Below are 24,149 nucleotides of genomic sequence, written 5' to 3'. Positions count from 1 at the left end.
GAGGACAATTTGATGGCTAGTTTTTATCCCAGACATTCACTGAAAAGTATACTTCGTAAAAGGCACCAGATAAAACAAATCCACAAAGCCGTTGAGTCAGTACATGCACTGGGTGTATGTGTAATCTCGACCTAACCCAATGACACTTGGGTATACGAGGCAAGTAGGTTACTGTAGTTGCACTTTTCTTAATACTATCCATGTGTTAGTGAGCCCTTCGCTAACAAATCACCAATGTGGCACATTCCGAAGAACAAACTGGTTTGTGCCTGAGCGATAGTGATGGATAGGATCAGGCAGTTTCAGGAGGACTCAACCTCGTTGGCAGTTGTTCTGCCTGTCTGGATGCTATCACAAAACTGAAGTCAATTCTCGCTCTTCCGAGAGGATCTTAAGACTAATTTGAGAGAGGACTCCATGGCAGTCTGCGTAACTTCTATTCCAACCTCGTGGAAAGGAGAGTCTGATCAGAAAAAATGACCAAGCAGAAGGTAGTGTGCATTTCTGAATGTGTCTGCGGCCTAAAAGCTTTAGCAGATGTCAAATACAAGCAGAAAAAAATACCTGGGGAAGAGCAAAGACGCTTTTCGTTTTTTTACAGACATCAATTGAGTTTTGACTCGATTCTGCTACAGCTGGTTATCTTTCATCACGTTCAGTTAAACTCAACATTGTACCAGCAGGAATGAAAGCACAGCACTTCCTCAGAATACACGCAGACTATGTAAATGATTCCCATTTACATTAAGTGCATGTAGACTGATCTCATATGGCCGTGCAGAAAATCTGTCACCTACCTGAACTTCATGTACAAATGTTGGTCATCAATGACCCGCCTAGCCACTTCAGCCAGTGTAATCACCAGTTAGAAAAATTCTGGCTCATCACAGCTGCCAAGAATGAGACCTATCTGAGAACACAGGTGTATCGATGTCAGCGCTGGGTATGTGTGATATCTCCCGGCAGCCTCGTGAGCACAGCTACGAAAAAGGGAAACACGGGCGCCTTAGTGACCCACCATGGACAGTGCTGAAAAGTCCCTTACAAGAACGGGAAGACATTCTGTGAGGCGGCACCTCAATACATGCAAGGTATGCACGTACCTCATCAGAACATCATGTTCATTACCAATGAAGGCCACTGTCAAGTAGAAGAGTGGAAACTGGCAAATGCCATTCGAGAGAAAACCATTGGTCCTAACATGACAAAATTCACACTTAGTTTAAATTTACTTTCCAGATAATCATAGCAAACGTCTGTAAATTACGCACAACAAAAGTAGGAAAATGTTTGTTTACTTCTGGAAACAATAATAATATTTTGTGATAATCTAGCATTAACACTGGCTCTGAAGGTGAGCGAGAGGAGCAGGCTCCTCACGCCGCTCTGTGGCATCACTGAGGCATACCTTCAGATCGGGGATGCCGTAACCTTTCCGCAGCGTAATCTGGAAGACTTCCAAGGAGCTGATGAACGCTGCCAGCCTCGTCAGGCTCTGCTTTCCGCTCCCACCTACGCCGACCAGCAGAGCGTTTCCTCGCGGGGATTCCAGGATGCGGTTGATACGGCAACTAAAAAGAAGTACAAAGAATCTCTCTTTAATAAGATTGTTACTGGTTCTCAGTGTTATCTATTATATGCATACTGGGAAAAAACACTTGAGGGAAAGTGGGTGATTATGCTTGTAAAAGCTGTGCTACGAGCAATGGGATTAAACATTTGGAAATGAAGTGAAAAGGCATAGACAATCGGGGAAATTAGAATATGAGTAGTAGAAACCTAGAGGGAGAAAGGGCCTTTCAGAATGCAAGCCATGCCTCTTACAGCACAAGCTGCCTCCGCAGCAGTCACTGCAGGGAGTGATGCGGTCTCTTTGCAATGTACATATGCCAGGAGGGACCACCAGGAGACACTAGGCAAAACAAGAGTTTACAAGTCTATCCATTGAAAACAATAGGCTGCCCATGGACTTTGCACCAGAATCAGTTTCACTGTGAACTGGGGAAACAAGCAGGTCTCTTGTTATCTGTAAATTCTGAATGATGCCACCAGAGACATGAGAGCTGGAGGCCCCTCCTACCCAGAGGTCAGACTAAGAGGGGCAGATTTACTGAACTATGGGGTCATGTAGTAGCGCAGAGCCATATCTACTAAACAAGGCCTACTCCTGATCTCTTCCCTTGCATTGGCACACAAACAGGCTGCCTAGCACAAAGTGGTGCAAAGTGCTATCTGTACAGAAAACAGAGCACCTTTCCAGCTCAAACAGTTTTGAGCTGGAAAGTAATTACCCTTTTAAGACTTAGCGCTAATTTGCGTGACTTTGGGATGTGCAAAATCTTGCTAAATCTGACCCTTAGTTCGCTTCCGAGTCATCTACTAAACAACTTCACAGGCTGGACCTTTCAGGTTGTACCATACAATCACAGCAATCTTAGCCTTCATGCAAACACCCATCGTCTTGGTGGATTTGATGTAACTTAAAAAATGAAGGCCATATGCTGAGGACGACAGGTAATAGCAAAATAAAAACAAACAAGAAAAACCTCCAAATGAATTTGGCTGCCAGTCAGTGCTTGAAATGGAAATCTAGAAGTGCACGGTCTCCCAATTCTAGAGTACCTTGTTTGCTACAAAGAGATGCCTGAACTCTCTCGTTAAAGGTATTGATTCCCTGCAGAAAAGTACTGGCACTTTCCCTTTCAGATTAAAGAAGTGCAGGTATTCAGTGCCTGTGAGTACTAGCCTATCTAAAGCATTCCTGCCATTGTATTCCAGAGTGGTGACACACATTGCAAGAGAATATGCAGCATTACAGATGATGTATTATATATATGGAATTTCTATAGTGCAAGCCTAGCGAAAAGGCAGCGAAGCACTGTACATGGTCTAAGACAAGCTTAAATCCAAACACTAAGAGAAGATGAAGCTGGGTTTTGGATGGCTAAGGTGAGTCTACATTTCTTTCCTAAATTACGTTTGGGTGGTCCTGATGGATCCGGATATGTTTTACCAGATTCTGGGTGCATAGATGGAAAACACCTGCTTACTTGGTTTTAATTTTTTACACTTAGTCTGCGCACTGATGCTGTCCTGGCTGTGGGTGTGCTGAGATCCATCACAGATGATGAGCTTGTTTGCATGATAAGCAGAAGTTTTAGTCATTATATCTTGTAAATGATGCAGCTCGTTCTGAAGATGGTGCGGATGGCAAGGGAAGCCAATTGAGTGCCATATGAATAGGGAAAATATGATCATATTTATTCAGGCCCGGTATGAGATGTGCTGCAGTGTGTACCATGTTCCCAAGGGATGCCATCATGGAATCTGGGAGGCAAAAGAATAGGGAATTACCACCATTCAAATGCAAGAGTACAAAGGCTTGAAAAGCAGTTCTGAAGAGAGAGTTGGTACCAGGCCGTCTTTCTCTTCTTGGCAATGTGTTCCTTGAGGGTGAGGTTGGTATCCAGGATGAATCCAAGTGACTTGGCACTTGGGTAAATTTGGGTTTTGAAGCCATCAAGGTTCATGTAATTGAGCCAAGTTTGGTCTGTATCTTGTTTATTGTTCTTGGCAAATAACAGGAACTCTGCCTTAGTTGGGTTGAGCTTCAAGTAGGCGCCAGATGTCCTGGTCTGGATGACCTGAAAGCAGTGTTTGAGGCATTGGGTGCCCGAAGCAGAGGAGTACTTCAAGTAGAGTTGGGCATCATTGGCATATTGGTGAATATTGATGCTTTTATCTGTAAGTAGAGCACCAAGCAGCTCCAGGTAAAGGTTGAATATGACAGGAAACAGTATGAAGACCTGGGGGACTCCAGAAGTGATAGGCATCTTCGGTGAACTGAAGGAGCCTATGTGAGCAGACTGGTGGAAAGGTAGGAGGAGACCAGTCAAGGACATTCAAGACTTCAGGGTGCTAATCAGGGTGGAATGGTTGACTGTTCAAAACAGCTGAGAGGCCCAGTAATATCAGCAGGCAGGGGTCATCTTCATTTATGGTCACGAGGGCACTGTGTATGATGTGTAAGGTTGCGGACTTAGTGCTGCAGCGTGATTTAAAACCAGTCATGCAGGAAATGGTTAGCATTGATGGGATCTTGCCGTTGAACATAGACTGCTTTTTCAATGATCTTGCCGATGAATAGTAGGTGAGGGGTGGGCCGGCAGCTGGCAAGATTATCAAGCTCTGATGTCGTTTTTTTACATACAGTCAGACTCATGCAGCACCCTGGAACTCTGGAAAAGGAATAGACTCCATTAAAAGTGGCTTTTTAACTTACTCACTACACCCATGACAAAATAATAGTCACAAACATAGGCACACATTGGTGTCTTGAAAGGCTGATGGGAGGCCAGGAGAGAGTTTGCACATAAACGGCTGACCAACAAACATCTCCCAACCTCTGTGCGGCAACATGTAACTTGGCCCTCTATTCAGCAAGAGGCCCCCAGCACTTCAGAACAGTGGCTACTGAACTAGCTTTTGCACCTGCTGCAGACGTGCTTGCATCCAAGCAGCGCATGTGAGAGCTGACCAGGTTCAGGGTCCCTCTGCAGGGGGTTACAGACCCTATGAGTGTCAGCAGCTGAGACATGCCTATCACAAACCCTCTATTGACTGAAGCTCGAGGGGGTTGACTATCGCTGCGACACAGCAGAAATACAGATGAAAAACTGCATACAGAAACGGCACAACATCTGCACAGAATTGAAAACCAAAGCAAACTGGGCTTACACACTGACCAGAAAAAGTTGGAACAGTACATAGAGTATTCAAAAATGAAAAAGGGTGAAATGTGTTAGGTCTCAGGCAAGCACATAAGGGCCCTGAAAAAATGCTCCGCTGAACTCCGATTTGAAGAGGCTGGGACATAATTTACAGAGCTGAGCACAAGTCGGAAGTGTTAAAGACAGACGACCCCCAGAGCTAGACTGGCTGGCTGCCTATAGAGAAGGATGGGCGGCCACGATGCATCATCCAACCAGGTGCTCAAAGCCCAACACAGTAGTGTGGAAACTGGCTTGAAGTTTTTTATCCATGCAGGATGTTGTTTCCAGACCAGCCTGCTTGTCAACTAGAGTGAGGACTCCCCCGTTTCAAGAAATGTAGATGTATGGAACAGAAACTCTTTCCTGGGAAGGGGAGACACCCCCAGCCCTTGCTTGTGCAGTTTGGGGCGTTTGGTGTGAGATGGCCACGGTGGTAGCTGTAATGTCGTGACTGTGATGCTGTACGCCCCGAGCGTAAGCGTAAGTCACGTGACACTCTGAAATAAAAGGTGGTCGCGCACGTACGTACGCCACTAGGGCTATGACGGCGGACCCATTAAAACCATCGCCAGCCTCCTGTCTTGTGTAAAGGTCATAGCTCCTAGTCCCAGGCCCGCCGATATCGCAGCGGGAGCCGGAGAACATTACAGTAGCATTCGGACGCATCGTTGTCACAGAGGAAGGGAGAATGTCGTGACTCACGCGTGGGTTACCACAGAAAGAACTCCTACTTACATGCACTTTAAATAAATAAAAAAACAAAAATCTTACAGTACAAGACAACGTGCAGCAGAAAAAAATGCGCTTCCTGCGCCATGTGTTGCTCGACACTGTGATTACCTCCGAGAAAACTTAATGATAAATATAAAACACACAAACCTGGGTCTTGAAAAGAAATGATGCACACATGCCTGCGGCTCTTATCTGTCACTATTCAAGTCCATGAAACACATTCAGCCGAAACAAAATTGCATCGCATTTGCATTTTAATTAAAGCGGTGAAACAAAAGAAAAGCCCTCAATTCGGTTAGGACTTTGCCTAGTCGTTTGCTTTCATTTTTCTCCATTCGGTGTTCGAATTATTAATGGTGTTAGGAAAGGAAACGGACTCATTAATTTCAGGGCAATGAACCAAGAGATTGCGGCTGAAATTAGCAGGGCGCGTGGGGTTGGGTGAGAGCCATCAGCACGTGTTTTACCGCCACCGATACTAATTCACTCATTCATCCAGTACCTGTAACATCAATGACGAGGCGGGGGACGCTCTGCCTGGCTCGGCGCATCACCCTTTATAGGCTACAGAAGGCCAAAGAAGAAACCCTCAAAATTAAAGACATAAATCTAAGCCCGTTGTATTCCAGGCCCTCCTGTGCATTAGAGAACAGACCAATAGCTTTAAATGGCCCATCAGTGGGTAATACCAACTCATCAGGGCTGAAGTATTTTATAAAAAAAATACAACAGAGCAAAGTCATCTAATTCAAATGAAAAAAATTCAAATTGTAATACAAAAACCTCTACCTTTATTTCTCACATCATTCATTCGAGGGAATGTGAGAAGGTTCTGCACAATAGACGATCTATTTATATGCACTTACCAGAAAAATTAAATTAAAGCACAGAGACATCTTTATGTTTAGTACAATATATTGTATTTCGCAGGCGTAATATAATGGCTAAAACTTACGCCTTAAATTCAGATGCTAGGCGAGTCAGAGCTGGAGAAACAATGCAGGCCATGCACCAGAACAGGGTGGAGCAAATTATATACATACAACTGAATAAATGACCTGAAACATATAGCCAGGCTGGTCTGATTAAATGAAGAAGTAAACTTTGGCATTGCGGAATGTACATCATCTTATGTCGATATCCTATATCATCTGGCATGGACCGGCTCCTCTGGATGTTCAGCATATCTGAGCTCGATGTTCAGCTAGTTCAGATGGGTCTTTGGAGGTCAATACAGGATTGCCATTGGATTATTCAGAGATATGATGTTGATGCCACAGGGGTTAATTTTACAGTATAAATACACATTTTGTTCATCATTTGTACTGAATGTTATAGGCATGAAGGCATAGCTGCTTTTTCACATCCATCCATTTCTAAGGCCATCTTGCATCTGCATGTGAAATAATGATGCAGACTCCCATGGCATGTTAAATGGTATTTGTTGAGCTCGCTATAACTGCAGAGCAGTCCTTTGGCTCTAAATGGAAATGCCTAGTGTCTATTCAATTTAAACTGAAAACAAGAGTATGGAGCATATGTAATGAGCATCAAAAATTCCTAGAGACTTTTCTATGAGTAGGTGTTAGACCTGGCCCTTTTGACAGGTTTGTCCCCAAACGTTTTACCTTTTGCGTCTTATTTTTCTAAACCTGTTTTTTTTGTTGCTATAGGATTCTGGGCACGTTACCACCTCTGACCAGTGCTAAAGTGCATATGCTTTCTTTATAAATTGTGACAATGATTGGTTATCCACGATTGGCATATTTGATTTACTGGTAAGTCCCTAGTAAAGTGCAAGGTGTGTGCCAGGGCCTGTAAATCAAATGCTACTAGTTGGCTTGCAGCAATGGTTATGCCACTCTTAGAAATGGTATTTTTTAGTAGGCTCTGGCGCGGGCCAAAGCCAGGCAAAAATCGCCACTCTAGTCAGGATAAGGGAGTTACACGTCCAAAATAACCCCTGCTCACCCCCTTGGTAGCTTGGCACAGGCAGCCAGGCTTATCTTAGAGGCCATGTGTAAAGCATTTGCACATAACCGACAGTAATACAGTTTACCTACTATAAAAGGACACCACCCAGTTTAGAAAAATATCCAATATTTTTTATATAATTAAAACAAGACCAAAAACGATAAAAATCCACAATACTATACTTAGAAGTTCACAGTTCAAAAATAGGTTGATTGAAAAGAGTTCCTTGTGTGGATAGCTCCGTCCGGGCTTCCACGGCGTCGTGGGCACACAAATCCAAAAACAGTTCTGGCCGGCCGCGGGTTTGCGGGCCAGCTACGGTGTCAGGAAGACCCGCAAACCGTACCTTTCAGAGATGCAGGGTGATGGGGCCCTTGAAATCACTCGCGTTGAGGGTCAAGCTCCTTTCTGATGGGATCAGGAGCGCTGGCGCCAACAGGCATCGGCTGCTGTGGTGCGAAGGGCAGCGGTGCGGCGTGTGGTGCCCCCAGGTCGTGGTGCGACCAGCGGCTCGGTGGCGGCATCAGATGGCGTCGTCGGTGAGACCAGGGTCGCAGTGCGAAATGGAGACGGTGTGCGGCACAGTGCTAGCAGGTCACGGTGCAAGCAGCGTCATCTTCATTGCTGAAGCGTTGTCGTCGGCTGACGAGCAGGAGTCGATGGCACCGGCGTCGGTGGGCCAAGGCTGCAGTGTGGAAGGAGGGCGGTACGTCATGTAACTGACGAGCAGTGCCCCCGAACCACAGTGCAAGCAGCGGCGTCGATCTCGGCGGGAAGTGGCAGCGTCAGGAAGGTCATGGCGTCGTCGTGTAGTGAGGCGGTGCAGAGTGCGGTGCCCACAAGGTCGCGGTGCGAGCACACAGTCCCCAGTGCTGCGGGTCAAAGAACCTGGAGTCTTTGATGTTCCTGAGACTCCGTGAACAGGGGGAAAGCTCTACTTCGAGCTCTTGGAGAGTCTCACCAATGCAGTTGCAGAAAGTCCAGTCGAGGCCTTTCACTGTCCAAGACAGAAGCAGTCACTGCAGGTCGGCTAAGCAAAGCACGCAGCAAAGCAGTCGTTCCTTCTTTCTGCTTCTCCGGCTCTTCTTCATGGCAGTCTTCTTGATCCAGATGAGTTCTGCAGTTCAGGGGTCTGGGCCCCAGTATTTGTACACAAAAATCATTTTATCTTCCAGGCAGAGGGTGTCTGTGCCCCGCTAGAACCAGTTCGGCCTTCTCTGGTGTGAATTCCTGGCAGGAGGTGGAGACGGCTTTGTCAAAGGCAGACCATGCCCTTTGAGGTGCAAGGAAATCTCCTCCCTCTTTCCCCATCGCAGCCCAGGTTTATTTAGCCCTTTCCTGACCTACCTAGATTATTGGGAGCCACCCTGCTTCCTAGCCATCTGTCGTCGAAAACCCAGACAGGCAATTCACATTCCAGCAGAGGCACACGGGATGACCGAGCAAAATAATACCCAATTTCTAAAAGTGGCCTTTATGAACTCAGAATGAAAAGGGCACTCTCGCTAAAGGCTGTGTCTTTAGACGCTGAGTTCAGGCATACCAATCTTAATTCATTTATACCTTTATCGGGCTACGTACGTGGGTGGCACAATCCGTGCTGCAGGCCCACGAGTAACGGTTGACTCACAAGCCCCGGCACCCACAGTGCCCTTTACTGGGGACTGACAGGTAAATCAAACATCCAATCATAACACAATTTACCACAGGAGCACCAGCACTTTACCACTGATCAGCAGTGCGAAAAACACGCAGAAACGTTACACCAGCAAAAAACGGAGTCGATACCAGGAGGGCAGAAAGCAAAAACTCAGGGGAAACATGCCAAAAGATGCCAAGTCTAACAGCCACCCACATAAGTAGCCCTGAAAATGTATCTCAGACCAACCACTGTAGTGTCTGCGCATGCACTTGTGAACTGCCATGGTGGCCTGGCAAGTGCACCCACTTGCCAGGCCCAAACCTTCCCTTTCCTTACATATAAGGCAACCCTAAGGTAGGCCCAAGGTACCACCAAGGGCAGGGTGCAGGGTATGTGAAAGGTAGGACATATACTAGTGTGTGTGTGACATGTACTGATAGTGAAATACTGTGTATTCCTTTTTTGACTGTTGAAAGGCTATCTGTACCATAGGCTTGTCATTAGGGGTGAGCGGAATTTTAGAAATCCACTTTCGCAAATTATCGCGAAAATGTTAAAAATCTCCGCAAACACGCGGAAATATCGCGAAGATGCGGAAGTTTTTTTCCCGACCGTTCTCAGTATTTTCTGCGTGGTCGCGGCTCGCCAACTTACCCATGCGGTTGTTCACGGGCGCGGCCATCTTGTTTTCACTTGTCTCGCGGTGCATGATCGCGAGAAGAAAGACGTGATCGCGCGACAAATGACGTTACTGCGGGCGCGAACTGTCGCGAGACAGCGCAAATGACTACCAACAATCCAACATCTCGTGGAGAACGCGACCGGATCGGGAAAACTTGTCGGCGAATGTGGGGATTCAGGTAAGGCGATCGCGCGCACACGAGAATGTCTTATTTTACAGCGCGAGCAAGCAAAAAATTTCCGGTAAGATGCAGATTGCGGAAATTTTGACATTTACGCGCTCTCCGCGGAATGCGAAAATGTCAAATTATCGCAATTTCCGCGAGCGGAACAAAATTTTAGCCCAGGCCTACTTGTCATTGGAGTTGCACTGTAACATTTTTACATGTGTAACTTGCAATAGGGACAAGAGACTCTCTGAACTCAGAGTGTATTAACACACCTTTTGGTGAAGGTGGTTTTTAGGTCTCGCTGAGCCCAGCGCATGCGCTGGCTCGGAGAGACATTTTGTATGTGAGTTTTTGAAGTGCTGCTGGCTAGCCTAGCGCTTGCGTTCATGCGACCGTGCACGCACGAACCGCTAGCCTTCAGCAGCAGTTTAAAACTCGTGCGTCATCGCGATCACTTTCACTTTCAGAGCGATCGCGACCACGATGACGCACGCTTTCAATGCTTGTTTTGCATTCGATTAGTTTTGTCTGGCACTGCACTCGGCAAGAAGCTGCATATGTAGACGTCATGCATCAATAGGGAATCAAATTGATGGATGCTTGAGCAGAGCCAGTGGTAAGTTTGGAAAGGAAATTTTGCTTTTACAGTTGCAGTGAAAATCACAAGATTGGGAACCTCCGATTCAATAGAATTAATTTTCAGTCTATGCCTTAATTTCAGTATTTTTGTTTCAAGTTTGTCATCTTTCATAGTCATTATGCCAAAAAGTTCAGATTTCCAGACACACACTTCCATTTATGTTTGGGAGAGGGGCATCGTGGAAGTATTGGTGTCAATGAATTGTTGAATAATGGACATGGCCAATCGGCTCCTCACGAACCCAGATTGAAATGAATCCTGTTCGAAGTCCAAGCCCTGCAAAATGTGGGGTTCAGGCATGTGCACGATCATTAATTCGCATTATGCACAGCAAGCATGTTTTCTCCTCGCTGATCAAATTAAATCCTTATGAAGATAATATCATTCTGAGCCCCCTTTGAGCTCTATCAGGATGCGAGGCAGCACCCCGTAGACAGGGTGTCGCTCTGCACCCCAGGCGCAGTCTCTGCTGGCGCATGGCAGACATTTGCAGGTGATGCGCTCATCTCCAATGCATGAAGCCAGTCTTTGCTTTTCAGTCTAGAAAGCACCTGAGGACACATCACAACAAGCATTGGCATAGCCAATAGGTCTCGCCTTTGGGACCGTATAAGTGTTTAGCCATGCAACAGTTAATGTTGTTGCACCAAGGATATTGTGCTGCATAAGTAAATACTTATAAGGTCCCAAAGGCAAGACCTATTGGCTATGCCAATGCTTGTTAAATCCTGTGTTTGAAAATTTTACTTTTAGAAAGTGGGCACTTTCTTACTTTACCATTCTGTGTGCCTCTGACTGTTTGTGTATTCAGCTTTGCATCTGCCAGTCACTGAGGGGGGCTGAGGTGTGCCCTGCCTTGCCTGGGTGACTCATCGAAGGGCTGAATAGACCTGGTCGGCATTTAGAGTGGTGGGAGGAGTTTTTCTTACATCTGAATAGGCTGTGTCTCCTTTTGCACAAGGCTGTCTCTGCCCCCTGTGGTAATGCTGCACCAGTGAATGCAGAACTGGTTTGGACTGGGCTCTGAGACGCTTGCTCAAAGAGCCCAAAGACATTTTGGGATATAAGTATTAGCCTAAAACCCCAGAACTTTAGATTACTTCAAGGAACAAGAGGACCCTACCAAGATGCAGAGCTGAAGAGCTGTAAGGCGGATGTACTCCTTCCTCTCCTTCCCAGCATTGATTTGTTGTGTTGTGGTACCTGATCAGGCGCCGGGACGCCCCTTGGCTGGGGCAGCTGCGCGCCTTATAAAAATGACTAACATAACATAACATAACATACTGCCCGTTTGCTGTGTGCTCTGTGAGGTTGGCCTGCAGTTGCCTCCTCTGTCTGAGGTAGATCAAAAGGACTCGCTCTTTTGGCCCTGCTGTGGTATCCTGCTTGTGAAGGGAATCTCCAAGGGCTTGTGTGTGCTGGCCTCCTGTTGTGGAAGACACATGGCCATCAAAGTCTTCCTGGTGGAAATTTCCATGTGTTGAGCTCTACAACAATTTTTTACTTTGCACAGAGCTCTCTGTGTTCTGTGTTGTGCTCTGCAACCATTTACTCCACAGAGCTTCAAGGACTCTATGTGCTTCACTCAGGCCAGTGCGCTGTGTGTTTGGCCCTACCCCAGCCTAGCGTTTGGTTCATGAGGGACAGAATGTGGAGAGCGATTTCCTCCTTCAATCACCCTGGCTGAAGAAGTGCTGCATATGGTGAGCGCTCCAACATCTTCGTATTGCCCGAAGGAGTGTGGGGGGTTCGAAGTGACATTTCCCCTTGTTCTCATGTGAAAGCAGAGGGGAAGGACCAGGCGCTGGCCATGTCGCCGTGAGCCAGCTCTTTCAAAGGTTAAGCCTGCGTTACTGCAGCAACTGGGCTGACGCTATTGTCGGTCGAGAAGGAGATCCAGAGCGAGCGCCGTGGGATTGCCAGGCATTGCCAAGCACCCGGCTGGAGAAATGCCGACAACAGAAGGGGGTGGGCCCCACTGTCAGTGATGCGGTAGCATCGCAGGCTCACTCCAGTCAACTCGGGCTGCACCCACCCAAAGAGAAGTGGCACCATGCACCACGGAGACCCGGGGAGGGTTCCAGGCACTGCCACGGCTCTCTGATATTGTGGAGGGTACAGCGGCTCCCACTCAGCCCCGGGTACTTGCAGAGGGGGCTGAGCTTCACTAAATAGGTGGCAGCCACACCGCGCATTTGCGGGGGGCTGCACTTGATTCACTTTAAGTAGACAGGGGACCACATTGGTTGACTCCGCCAGGCCAAGGATGCGGACATTATTTCCAAGTCTTTGTTTTCATCGTCTTTGTTTTCATCGGCGATAATCTTGAGCAGCTTGTCCATCAGCGATAGCTGCCCCCTGCTTGTGGCAGCACCATCTTCGAGATCTGAAACCCTGGTCTCGGCCTCCTTTAGACGTAGCTCATGTTGATCCAATTTGTTGACCACAGCTTTTATCCGCATGTTCATCGTGTCGATTTTAGCACCTTTAGATGTGAGGCTTTGCTTCATGCCCAGCAGGAGGGCCTTCCAGTCATCCTCAGACGCGTCGGTGGCATCAGAGTCCACATGTTCCAGCGAGTTTGATCTAGGTGCCTTTGCGCGTTTCAAATGGGAGTTTAGATTGTTTGGTATCGGTGCGTCCCATCTTGCAGACCGATGAACAGAGCCGAGGCTGAAAGCAGGAGCTCCAGGGGCGCCGTCAGCGTCAAGTGTAACCCAGTGATCAGAGATATCCAGGAGTGGTAACTTACACGTGTAGACTAAGGCGACCAGTGCTGGCAATTTCGTGCCCAGAAGCAATTCTCACGGCGTCAAAATAAACAATATCTGGCCAATCTTCGTCTCAGGCTGCTTCGCCTGCGGTGACGCAGTGTCCATAAGTTATGCGGGTGAGGGAACGCACCCGGGCACCAGCAATGCAATGGTGAAATGGGGGCATCAAGCGTCAAAGGCTCTCCGGGGGGGCCCAAAATACCGCGGGGGGCTCAGAGGGATAGTGAAGTATCGAGTCTCTCCGCCACATCCAAAGGAGAATAACTGCCCGTCACTGCTCAGGCCGAGCATCACTAAGGAATCCCTGTGTCCAACCACCACAAAATGGCTGTCGGTAACCGTATCTGCAGCAAGTTTAGGGCGAGGTACAGAACCTGTGCGCAGCACCGACTACAGTTCATGCGCGCATGAGGCAACTGAGTGGGGCTCCCGCCCGGCCTCCAACGGCCTCGCTCAGACCCCAGGGGACTGCGTCTCTACCTCAGGCTACGGCTTTGCGGCAGGACAAAATGGAGGCTTCGCCCTTCAGCGTCTGTGGCAAGAGAATGTCGCCGGCTCTGAGCAAAGTCTATAGAGGCCAGGTTGTGGAAATTTAGCTTGTAACTGAACATTATCTGCGCCATCTTGCCTCTCCCCAGCGCCACGTACAGAGAACGCACGGCCGCCATTTTAGGCACCCCACTCTCTCTCCCCGCTCATTGCCGATCACCAGCGCGCCCCTCAGGCGCTGCGAACATCCCCCGCGCGCTGACCACCCCCGCTCTCTCATACACGGGCCATAAACCCTCTCCTTCTGCGCGACCCTGCCATGGAACCACATCCCACGCCTGACCGACATCCCATATATGGTCATGCATCTCTTTGATAACCCCCTTCCTCTGCGCCCCATTGTCCAAACCGATCCCAGGCCATCACCTAGCCTTGCGGATGCAGTTTATTGCCCCTACTGTAAGGGAAACACCCCACATCAAAGAGACTACAATAGATCAAGGCCCTCACCCCCTGAGACCCGACCGGTCACACACACCCCCGGGAACTGGCGGAATATCCTGCTGTGTGATAGCCATCTCCTACTGTGGGTGGGGTGGGGACTCCCACTGTAGATATGTGTGGGAACGAGCTCGAAGTGGGGATTCCGAGGATGTTCTTTCATGTTCCAAGACAATCTCAAGAATGTGCCATGTATGATAACCCTGCAATAAAGTCATAAACTTGTGTATAAGAGGCCAGGCCTCAGAGATGCAGTTAGAGCACCTCGTGACGATACCTTGCTGTCTGATCTGATGTGTTCTGCTCCGACGGAATAAAACTTTGTTTCCTGCCTTCCAGTCTCCGGCGCCTGCCTCTTTCATTGGTAAATTATCGAATGGTATGAGAGGCGATTACCACCGGGCAATACTTGAAAGGTTATCGACTGAACTGCCAGCTACCATTTAACAAGGTATATGCAGGGAGTAAGTAAATGCACCGCGATGAGCGCCTACGGGCCCCCCGAATGCTAGTACTCCGCCACCTCCTGCGGTCAAGACGCGCTGTGAGCCGCCTACTCCGTAGTGCTGCGTGCCCCCGAGCCACGGCGCCAGTGCCAGCAACTCCGTCCGCGGCTCTAGGTAGTTCGTCAAAGCGCAAGTGTCCTCTCGTGCACCGGAGCAGGCACCCACCTCATGGAGTCGGTTATCCAGGAGAAAAAGACGGCGGAAGCAAATCACTGATGCCTGCCCCCTGAATCTGTGACTCCTACGCCTCTGCGGGCTCGGACTTTCCCAGCAAAGACACCCGCCCTTCAGGCTCCGGTCCGGGACATGGCAGTCCGCTTATAATTACGGCGATCGTATTCTCAGCTCCACTCCAGACTGGGCACACAAAATTGGTATCTCCGGTATCAGCATTGATTCAGGCGTCTCGCGGTGATGTCGAGTATTCACATTTTCAATGCAGGATGAGGTTAAAGGATATTTCCCTGCTCGGCAGGGCTTGAGCCTCACAGGCGTGCGGCCATCTTGGTCGTGCGCCTCCTAGTGCCCCCCTATAAAGATGGTTTTTGCATTATGTGTTTGTAAGCCACTCTTTCAGAAGTGGCTGGGTTTTAAACATTTCTGTGTGTCTCTGCCTGGTTGTGGATTGACTGGCTGGATTTGAAAGCGATAGGATCTGGGAAATGTCTTGAGCCAGGGGAGGAGGTGAGACAGCACAGGCTGACCTGCATCTGGAGTGTGTAGGAGGAGTAGGCCTAGAGGTGAAGAGGCCTGGGATGGTGCTATAAAACAATTGTCCCATCTCCTGCTGAGTGATTGAGAATCCAGACCCCCACTAATCAAAGAAAGAAGATGTCACTTGTAGGGAGGCACCCAGAACTGGTTTGAGCAGGGGTCAGTGCCCCCTGTAACAAAAAGACTTCAAAGCCATTGAGGGGTATAGCTATGCGAGCTGAAGCCCCTGAACGTTGGAGAATGGCTTGATCAAGTGAGAACAAGACTGGAGCTACTTCATGGATCAAGAGGAACCTTTGCCAAGGAAGAAGCAACTGAAGAGACTGATTGGTAGGACTGCTCTTGCTGTGTGATCTGGGGCTGACCTGCAGTTTGCTGTTTCAACTAAGGAAAGGCTGTAGGGACTTTGCTGTGTGTTGTGTCCCCCTGCTTTAAGAGCTTTGCTGTGTGCTGTGTCCTGAAATAACTATCCCCAAGGGCCCGAGGTGAGCTGGCTCCCTGTTCGTAAACACAGGAACACGAAAGTTTCCAGAGAAGACTCTCAGATACGCTGTGGGTGCGTGTGCTCTGTCTAACCTGAGAACTTCACAAGTTGTGCCCTGTGATCTTAGGCACCTGGAGTTCCAAACGAGACTCAGAGACGCGGTGTGCGTGTGCTTTGTCCAGCCTGAGTCCTTCAAGAGGATCGTCCTGTAAACGTGTGTATCGGGGAGCCCAGTAAGTCTCAGCGACGCAGTGTGCATGTGCTTGGGGGCAGCCTGAGACTTTCGTGTGGATTGGCCTGTGATCGTGTACACCAGAAGAGCATGTATGTCTCAGCGACGCTGTGTGCAAGTGCTGTTTGCAGCCTGAGACCCTCGCTGGAGGTGCCCTGTGATTGTGGGCACCTGAAGATAACGTGTGTCTCCGCGATGCTGTGTGCGTGTACCTTCTAGCGGCTGAGAGCTGCGCAAGTTGTGCCCTGTGATTGTGGGCACCTGAAGATAGCTTGTGTCTCAGTGACACTGTGTGTGTGTGCCGTGCGCAGCCTGAGACCCTCGTGAGGAGTTGGCTGGTTATCGTGCAAAAATCAAGAGAGAATGGACCACTTGTACCTGAGTGGTCGGGGTCATTGGTTATTGGTACCTTTCATAAAAAACCCTCATACACACACGCAGGTTGGAGGCGGTATATCTTGGTTCTCCGCCTGATCGTGACGTGACAGCATCCTCATCAGGTTAGTTTTTGGTATGCTGACCTCCACCCGGAGGTAGACCCACTGACGTTACAGTAGTGTCCAGAGACCAAAATATTCTCTTAAAAAAGTGCTCAAGTGGAGTCAAATCTAAAATGTTCTACATCGCCATTTCTGGAAAAATCTTTTATTCTATGGAGATGTGAAGGAGGTTAAAAGCAGTGGTGTGCGTATATAGATCGTGTTACCAGTCACACGCACTGGTTAGTCAATATGTGAGGTCAACATGTTTCAGCTCCGTCATGTCCAACTGGGTCTGGGGGCTTTCTTCAGGACCTAGAGATGTGGACCTGTGTTATTTGAACAACCGTTGGAAGTGGGTTCTTATTACGCCACTTGTTTAACAGGTCAATAGTACCTATAGTATATTGATGAAAAAAGAGACAATATTACATGTGTCAATTGATAATCTCTTTAGGCGATGCTGTTGTAAGCACGTATCTTAACAACATATTAATTAAGTCATTAGTTATGCTGTTCAGCATAATAAACAATCATTACTTAACACAAGAGCAATAAACAAACAGTACACTACGTGAGCATTGGCAGAATTGGAAGAAACAGGAATACATCTGGTTGTGCAAGCGCTTGTTGTCATCAATACTGTACTTTAAAAACGTGAGGATTAAAGGCGAGGTTAAGTGAAAGCGCCATGTTGAATGTACGAGTGAGATGTGGCATGGGAATCCTTGAATTTTAACAGGATTAGTTGGTAAATTGCCATGTTGTTTATGCGAAGGGAACCTTATGTTCCATGTCGTTTGTTGATCTCCCTATCTGGAAGGTAAGGGATTCACTGTGATTATAGCCATGACTGACGAAAAAATGCCATGTTGTCTAAACAAGTGAGGCGCGGTGTTTCATAACGTTTATGATCGCCGTATCTGAATTGCACGGGATTCGCTGCTTTTTTAAAACAATGCTCATGTCTTAGCTAAATATGTACATAATATAGCATTAGTAGAGCGTTGCTCGTTGTATTCAAAAGGGGCTCGGGCATGCCATAAGTTGTGGCGCGATGATAACGGAGCTTACGCGCCTTGTGCAGAGTTATGTCATTTATTTGCGTAAATACCTGGTAAGTCCTTGTGAGGGCTTCCATGGGGGACCGGCAAGAATTCCCGATCTACTGTGATGGGAAAAGAAAGTTGTTAAGCTGCCTTACTTGGTTTCGTGGATTCAGCGTTGTCGTCGTTTCTCTCTCACCTGCGGTTTCTGGGAGACTGACTTGTTCTCGCTCTGAGTACGGTGCCCCGAGAGACGTCCGCCCGTTCAGAGCTGTCGTATATCTTCTTTTGGGTCATTACTGACATATTAGATAGACTGCGTTGGGGGTGTTTTGAAGTCTGGACTTTATTGCGAGTGGAGTACATACAGAAGTAATATATTAAAAAATAATGTATTTGAATTGTAGTATTTTTTGTCAAATTAATTTGTCTCTATTTTATTATAGAGATGATGGAAAGACTTAAGGAGGGAGGTTGTGGTTTACCTCCATAAGGTCAGAATGGAAGTAAAATAATATTTGAAGTGGTTTGTTTAAGCAGCATGAAATAGAGTTGGTTTAAATTCATTTCATGACATACATAGTGTGCAGGATGTTTTAGGTGGCGGTGCCAGACAGTGCCAAATTTTTGTGATGATAATCATTTTAAATAGAGATCTGCGTCAAGATTTTGATTAATTTAAGTGTTGTCCAATTGAATGTTTAGGCTAGGCTGTGCCAGGGAATAGCGTTGTTCGGTCCATGACTGCTCGGTTTGAGACGGTGAACCCAGCGTTGTTCCTTTTCAAACAATATTCGTTCTGCGTTATGGCTTTTTGTGGTTAAAATATCAATGATGGTCTAGCTTAGTTCGGCAACTGTGTGGTTGGAGTCAAAGTAATGCTCATCTTCATTGTTGCCTTTTTGCATTTAACATTGCTCTTATGTTCTCTGGTTATCGTGCACCCGGAGTTCCCGTGAGTCTCAATGACTGTGAGTACGGGTGTAGTGTGCAGCCTGGGATCTTCCAATTGCCCGAAAATTCGGGGAAATTGCATCGGAGACCCAAGTCGCTGGACGAGGAGAGGAGAGTGGGTTCGAGCCCCCCAGGTAACGTGTGTTGAATCCTGGGGCGGGGCGCGGGCTTGGAGGGAAACGCTCTCGGCCTCTCTCTCTGTCCTGCAGCGTAAACCTCTGCTTCGGCTCGGATTGAGGCCCGTGTGCCAAGGGAGTGGCAGCACCAGGGCCTGAGTGCGAAGCTACATTTACTGTGTTCTATCTTAACCATGTGGGGGGCAACTGTGGCCAGAGACTAACCGCAAGCCAGCACAAGTGGCGGAGAGACCCCCGAAGGCACCGTGAACGGTGCCAGAGTAACTTACGTACTGCATTACTTCTGCATAAACGGAGTATCTGATGATTGTATAACGCATTGCTTTATTTCTGCACAACGGACTGTCTGTTTTGTCGTATTGCCCATTGCATTAGTTTGCCTAACAAACTGCTTCATAGGTGTGTTACGCACTGCACTAGTTTTGCATAACGAACTGCCTGATATATGTGTTACGCTTTGTCTAAGTCCTGCATCACGATCTGCCGGGTTGTCGTATTATACATTGCATTAGTGTTGCATACCGAACTGCCGGATATATGTGTTCCGCATTGCATTAGTTTCGCATAACAAACTGTCTGATAACTGTATTACACGTTGCATTGCTTTTTCCTAACAGAGTACCTTAAAGGGGATCGTACGCATTGCATAACGGTGGCATAGCAGTTACCACGTTGTTGCTTTACGTATTGCATTACAGTGATCGTACAAATTGCCAGATAGCCGTATACGAACAGCATTATTCCTACGTTGTAAAGTACTTGACTCTTGCAAAACAAACTGCCTATTACGACATTAGGATTACGTAGGATTGTTTAGTTTAGCTCAATAATAATACGCCATGGGGGGCATTACCCCGACGCTTATGTTGGTTTAGTATTGTGTGGTCGCATCGTATATCTTTTTATAAACATATACTTGTTTTTCTATGAGTCTCGTGTGGAGTCTATTTGTGGTGTCATTATTAGATTGCTGTGAGGGTAATTGCAAATTCTTTACACATTGGCCTTGAAGATAAGCCTGGCTGCTCGTGCAAAGCTACCAAGGGGGTGGAGCAGGGGCTATCTCTAGAGGCGACCTGTCTTTTTCCTAATGCTGGGGCTCGTGGGAGCCTGTTTGGCCTACAGTACCTACCTCAGCCAACCAGGGATCCTGGGAATTCTAACATCACCCATGGACTGCAGCACATATTATGCCCTCCAGTAGGCTGGCAAAGAAAGCATGACTTCAGGCCTACTAGTGTAAATATTACTCTTTTGGCAGGAAATAATCCTACTTTTAAATAATTAATACATCATACCTAAATTGCCCATAAGGTAGGGTGTCTAATATTTGAAAGTGATATATGCAAGACTTTAGGTTGGCATGTTCCTACAATGAGTAGCCTCCAAAAGAACAAGTTACTTACCTTCGGTAATGCTTTTTCTGGTGGATACAGTATCTGCCTGTGGATTCCTCACCTTTTGAATACCCCCTGCGCCAGCATTCCACGGAAATTCTTTCCTCACTCTCCCACGTCGACGAGGATGTCATAATAGCACTGCTCTGCACGCGACTCCGTATGATGTCATCGGAGTCATAAGAGGACCCCGCCAGCATGCTGACGTTAGTTCCACTCTGCGCCACCGAGGCAAACGGGCGGACCAACACATTTTCACATGTACACACAGTATACCAAATATATATATACAAATGCATAACCAATAAAAGCATGGAAAAACGGCAGAAGACCAAGCATTTCCCATTATTTAAACATAAGCATGAAAAAGACATATTAAAAACATTCATGGCAAACAGTTAAAGCAATTTTTTGGTAGAAACAGGTGGACAATGGGGAGGCGGGTGGGACCGTGAGGAATCCACAGGTAGATACTGTATCCACCAGAAAAAGCGTTACCAAAGGTAAGAAACTTGTTCTTCTGATGGATACTTCTGCTTGTGGATTCCTCACCTTTTGAATAGAATCCCAAAGCCGTACCTCTCCCGGTGGATCACCTGACTAGACCAAAAAATCTTGCAAAACAGAACGAGCAAAATGGCCATCCATCCATCCTAACCTCCGAATCCAAGCAATAATGCTTTGCAAAAGTATGGAGGGAGGCCCACGTTGCTGCTTTACAAATATCAATAACAGGAACACCTCTAGCCAAAGGAGAAGAAGAAGTCTTAGCCCTGGTAGAATGAGCTCTGATACCTTTGGGAGGGACCTTCTTGGCCAAGGCGTAGCAAATCTTGATGCACAAGATGATCCACCTGGAGAGAGTCCGCTTGTGCACAGCCTTGCCTTTCATTCACCCAACGTAGCCCACAAAGAGCTGATCATCCAGCCTCAGATCTCTTGTTCTGCCCAAATAAAAGCTGACAGCTCTCTTAGGCTCCAAACGATGAAGTCTATCCTCCTCCTTGGAAGGGTAAGGGGGAGGATAGAAGGTAGGTAAGGTAATGGACTGTCCCAAATGGAAAGGAGTAACCACCTTAGGAAGGAAAGCAGCCCTGGTCCTAAGAACAAAGGTATCTGCATGAATGGTCAAGAAAGGAGGTTTAGAACTAAGAGCCTGAAGCTCACTTACCCTCCTAGCTGAGGTAATGGCAATCAAGAAAACCGTCTTAAAAGAGAGAAGCCTCAATTGGCAACTATGAAGAGGCTCGAATGGAGAACCCATTAAAAAGGTAAGAACAAGATTTAAATCCCACTGAGGCATAATGAAAGGAGTGGGAGGAAACCAATTAGCAAGTCCCTTAATGAACCTCATAGCAATGGGGGACTTAAATAAAGACTGCTGGTCTGGCAAACATAGAAAAGCCGACAAAGCCAACAAATAGCCCTTAACAGTGGCCACAGCACCACCCTGCCAAGAAAAGTGAAAACTGAAGAACATCAGACAAGTAAGCCTTCAAAGGATAAATGGACCTCTCTCCACACCATTTGACAAATCTAGACCATCTGGAGGAATATATAGACTTAGTGGAGTGTTGCCAGGAAAAAAAAGAAAATAACATCCACCACATCCGGCAGGAGAGAGAAGGAACTCAGGTTGCCCCGTTCAATCTCCAGGCATGAAGGTGCAGGCTCTGGAGGTGGGGGTGTGGAACCTGCCCCAGCGACTGCGAGAGGAGGTCTGCCCTGAGAGGGAGACGGAGAGGAGGGTGTGATGAGAGGTGAAGAAGATCTGTGTACCACAACCATCTTGGCCAATCCGGGGCGATCAATATGACTTGGGCCCGGTCTTGGCGAATGTTCCTCAGAACCCGAGGAATCAAGGGTACGGGAGGAAACGCGTAAAGGAGCTGTGAACTCCAATCCAACTGAAACGCATCCCCCATCGCTTCCTGCATCGGATACTGGAGACTGCAGAACAACGGGCAGTGTGCGATCTCGTGGGTGGCAAACAGGTCCAACCGAGGAGACCCCCACATCTGGATGATGTGATAGACCACCTCCAGATGAAGCCGCCACTCGTGATCGGCCGAGTAATGCCGACTGAGACTGTATGCGCGAACATTCAGCACACCGGCTACATGATTTGCAAACACACAAATCTGATGGCCCTGAACCCAGGACCAGAGTTGCATAACCTCTTGACAGAGGCGATACGATACCAAACCTCCCTGTTTGTTGATGTGCCACATCGCGGTAGGGTTGTTCGTCAGGACCTGAACTGACTGACCGTTTAGTGCCAAACATATCGCCCGAAATTCCAGAAGGTTGATATGAAGCAGCCTTTCCTCTGGAGACCAAAGACCTTTGACCTCCAGATCCCCCAGATGAGCACCCCACCCTAGAGTGGAGGCATCCGTGATCACTGTGGCCACCGGCGGAGGAGGCTGAAAGGGCTTTCCTTGAGACAGGTTGCTCTGCACACTCCACCAAGTCAGCTCCGCTGCAGCGTCTCTGAAGATTCTGACCTTTTCCCCGAGATCTCCGTTGTGTTGATACCACTGCCTGCAGAGGCACCACTGGAGTGCCCTCATGTGCCAGCGTGCATGACTGACCAATAGTATGCAGGAAGCGAACAGACCGAGCAGATGTAGAACCTTCAGGACTAGGAACAACAGCTCCATCGTGAGATAAAGGAATAATCTCCTGTATGTCGACACCAACTCCGGAGAATCCGCTTTCAACAGCCAATCGTCCTGATAGGGGAAAACAGGAACCCCTGACCTTCTGAGATGTGCAGCTACCACCACCATCACTTTTATAAAGACCCGAGGTGCGGAACTCATACCAAACGGAAGAACCGCAAACTAGTAGTGTTGCGATCCCACCGTGAATCGGAGATACTTCCGATGCGACTTTAAGATGGGTAGATGAAAATACGCATCCTGCAGATCGATGGACACCATCCAGTCTTCCTGTTGCAGTGCAAGAAGAACCTGCGCCAAGATCAACATTTTGAACTTTTCCTGCCTGAGGTAAAGATTCAAAATCCTGAGGTCCAAGATCAGACTCAACCAACCATCCTTTTTGGGGATCAGGAAATACCGTGAGTAGCACCCCTGACCCCTTTCCTACTCCAGAACCACCTCTAACGCACCTTTCTGTAACAAGGTAAGAACCTTCTGCTGCAAAAGCAGTAAGTGGTCTTCTGAACACCAACCCTGGCGAGGAGGGTAAGGAGGCGGAAACTCTAAAAAAGGGAGGGTGTACCCATTCTCTACAAGATTCAAAACCAACGGTCTGAAGTAATCGATTTCCAATCTTGTAGAAAGTGGGACACCCGACCCCCTACAGGACCAACATGTTCTAAGATGGGGGATCTAGAACTGCTTTCCTGAGGCACCAACGGTGGCGGGGGAGGACTGCTGCCAAGCGGCTCCCCTAAGACGGCCCCTACTTTTACCCCTGTACGATTTGTACAAAGGATTCTGCTGCTGGCTTTGTTGAGGCTGTTGGCGGCCACAAAAGGAACAAGCCCTACCAAATCCATGATACTGCTTGTAGCCGTATCCTCTGGACTGCGTTTGAAGGCCCAGAGATCTTGCAGTTGCTTTGCTATCCTTAAAGCGCTCTAAGGCAGAGTCAGCTTTAGTGCCAAACAGTCTCGAACCATCAAAGGGCAAATCCAGCAGGGCTGCCTGAACATCAGGAGAAAATCCAGATGACCTCAGCCAAGCTTGTGTTCTCATTGCTACAGAAGACCCCACTACACGAGCCACACAGTCAGCCATTTCCAGGCCCGATTGTATAACTTGACGGGCCGCAGCCTGAGAGTCAGACAGAGCC

At 47.8% G+C, this 24,149-nt stretch overlaps 1 protein-coding gene across 1 annotated transcript in view; it reads right to left on the bottom strand.

The window, feature by feature from the left end:
• The window catches only part of DNAH9 (dynein axonemal heavy chain 9), a 1,479,259-nt gene that overhangs the window by 748,457 nt on the left and 706,653 nt on the right, over positions 1-24,149 (bottom strand). Inside the window, exon 44 of the mRNA XM_085616775.1 lies at positions 1,409-1,571. Coding sequence (XP_085472901.1) covers positions 1,409-1,571 — 163 coding nt within the window. The remainder of the gene's footprint in view (positions 1-1,408; positions 1,572-24,149) is intronic.

The sequence above is a fragment of the Triturus cristatus genome, chromosome 7 (assembly GCF_964204655.1).
Source record: "Triturus cristatus chromosome 7, aTriCri1.1, whole genome shotgun sequence".
Classification (NCBI taxonomy): Eukaryota; Metazoa; Chordata; class Amphibia; order Caudata; family Salamandridae; genus Triturus; species Triturus cristatus.
This window is presented reverse-complemented; position numbering and strand designations above follow the sequence as displayed.